Source organism: Arachis ipaensis, chromosome B10 (assembly GCF_000816755.2).
Source record: "Arachis ipaensis cultivar K30076 chromosome B10, Araip1.1, whole genome shotgun sequence".
Lineage (NCBI taxonomy): Eukaryota > Viridiplantae > Streptophyta > Magnoliopsida > Fabales > Fabaceae > Arachis > Arachis ipaensis.
The window spans coordinates 91512671-91513752 of NC_029794.2; the positions used below are offsets into that span (position 1 = coordinate 91512671).

General features: G+C 32.2%; 1 protein-coding gene across 2 annotated transcripts in view; it reads left to right on the plus strand.

The window, feature by feature from the left end:
• The window catches only part of LOC107624075 (protein DOWNY MILDEW RESISTANCE 6), a 4946-nt gene that overhangs the window by 637 nt on the left and 3227 nt on the right, over positions 1–1082 (plus strand). For both annotated transcript variants that reach the window (XM_016326518.2, XM_021113608.1), the window contains exon 3: positions 138–385. In XM_016326518.2, the coding sequence (XP_016182004.1) occupies positions 138–385 (248 nt within the window). The remainder of the gene's footprint in view (positions 1–137; positions 386–1082) is intronic.

Here is a 1082-nt window from a genome sequence, read left to right on the forward strand (position 1 = left end):
ATAACATTCTCATTCTTTAAAATAGTTTTATTCTCGATACACCGAAAGTATAATATGATTGTAGAATACATAGCATGTGCATAGTATGTACTAAAAATATATGTTTATTTGATGTGTTAAATGATGAACTTAAAAAGGTTATAAATCACGGGGTGGCACTAGAGGCAGTGAAGAGAATGGAAGAAGTGGCATATGAGTTCTTCAAGTTGCCGGTGGAGGAGAAGATGAAACTATACTCAGATGACCCATCAAAGACAATGAGACTCTCCACAAGTTTCAATGTAAAGAAAGAGACTGTGCATAATTGGAGAGACTATCTTAGGCTCCATTGCTATCCCTTGGATAAGTATGTCCAAGAATGGCCTTCTAATCCTTCATCTTTCAAGTAAGTCTCTTTTTCTTATTAATTACTCTTCTTAGCCACCACCCCAGCCGTATGTGGGTGGACGAATTGGTCCTCATGACAAAGTCTTAACTCTTAATTACTACTATTACTGCTTTTGTATATTTATCTCTCTTTTCTTCTCATTAAAGAGCAAAATGTGATGCAATATTTATGAAGGGCCCTCATCTTGCATTCTCTCATAATAAAACAAATTAACATTTTTGTTACAATATATATTTAGTAGCACTCTTTATCTTGGATTTCTTTTTTGGGATTTTTTTCTCGATAAAAATTAAAGATGTACAAATTTTATGGACGAAGACAACAATTTAAGATGATAATAAATTACTCTAGAAGACAATGACGTCCACAGACACATATATATTAACTACGAGCACGTGTTTATTTTCACTTTTACCATATTTATCAAAATTTAATTGTGTTAGACTAATAATTGTTGCGATACATAGAGGGATGCGGTGTGGCCCAACTCGAATCTTACATCACATGTACGAAAATAAAAATAAAAAACAATATTAATTCACAAGTCACAAGGACTTTCTTATTTTATTTAACATTTATAGCTCCATTTAAAACTTCAAAATAATTTACTAAACTTTCTTTCTTTGGACAATAGAACACAATCTTTCTTTTGCGTCAGCATTTGATCTTTGGACAAGAGAATACACGGTTTTTC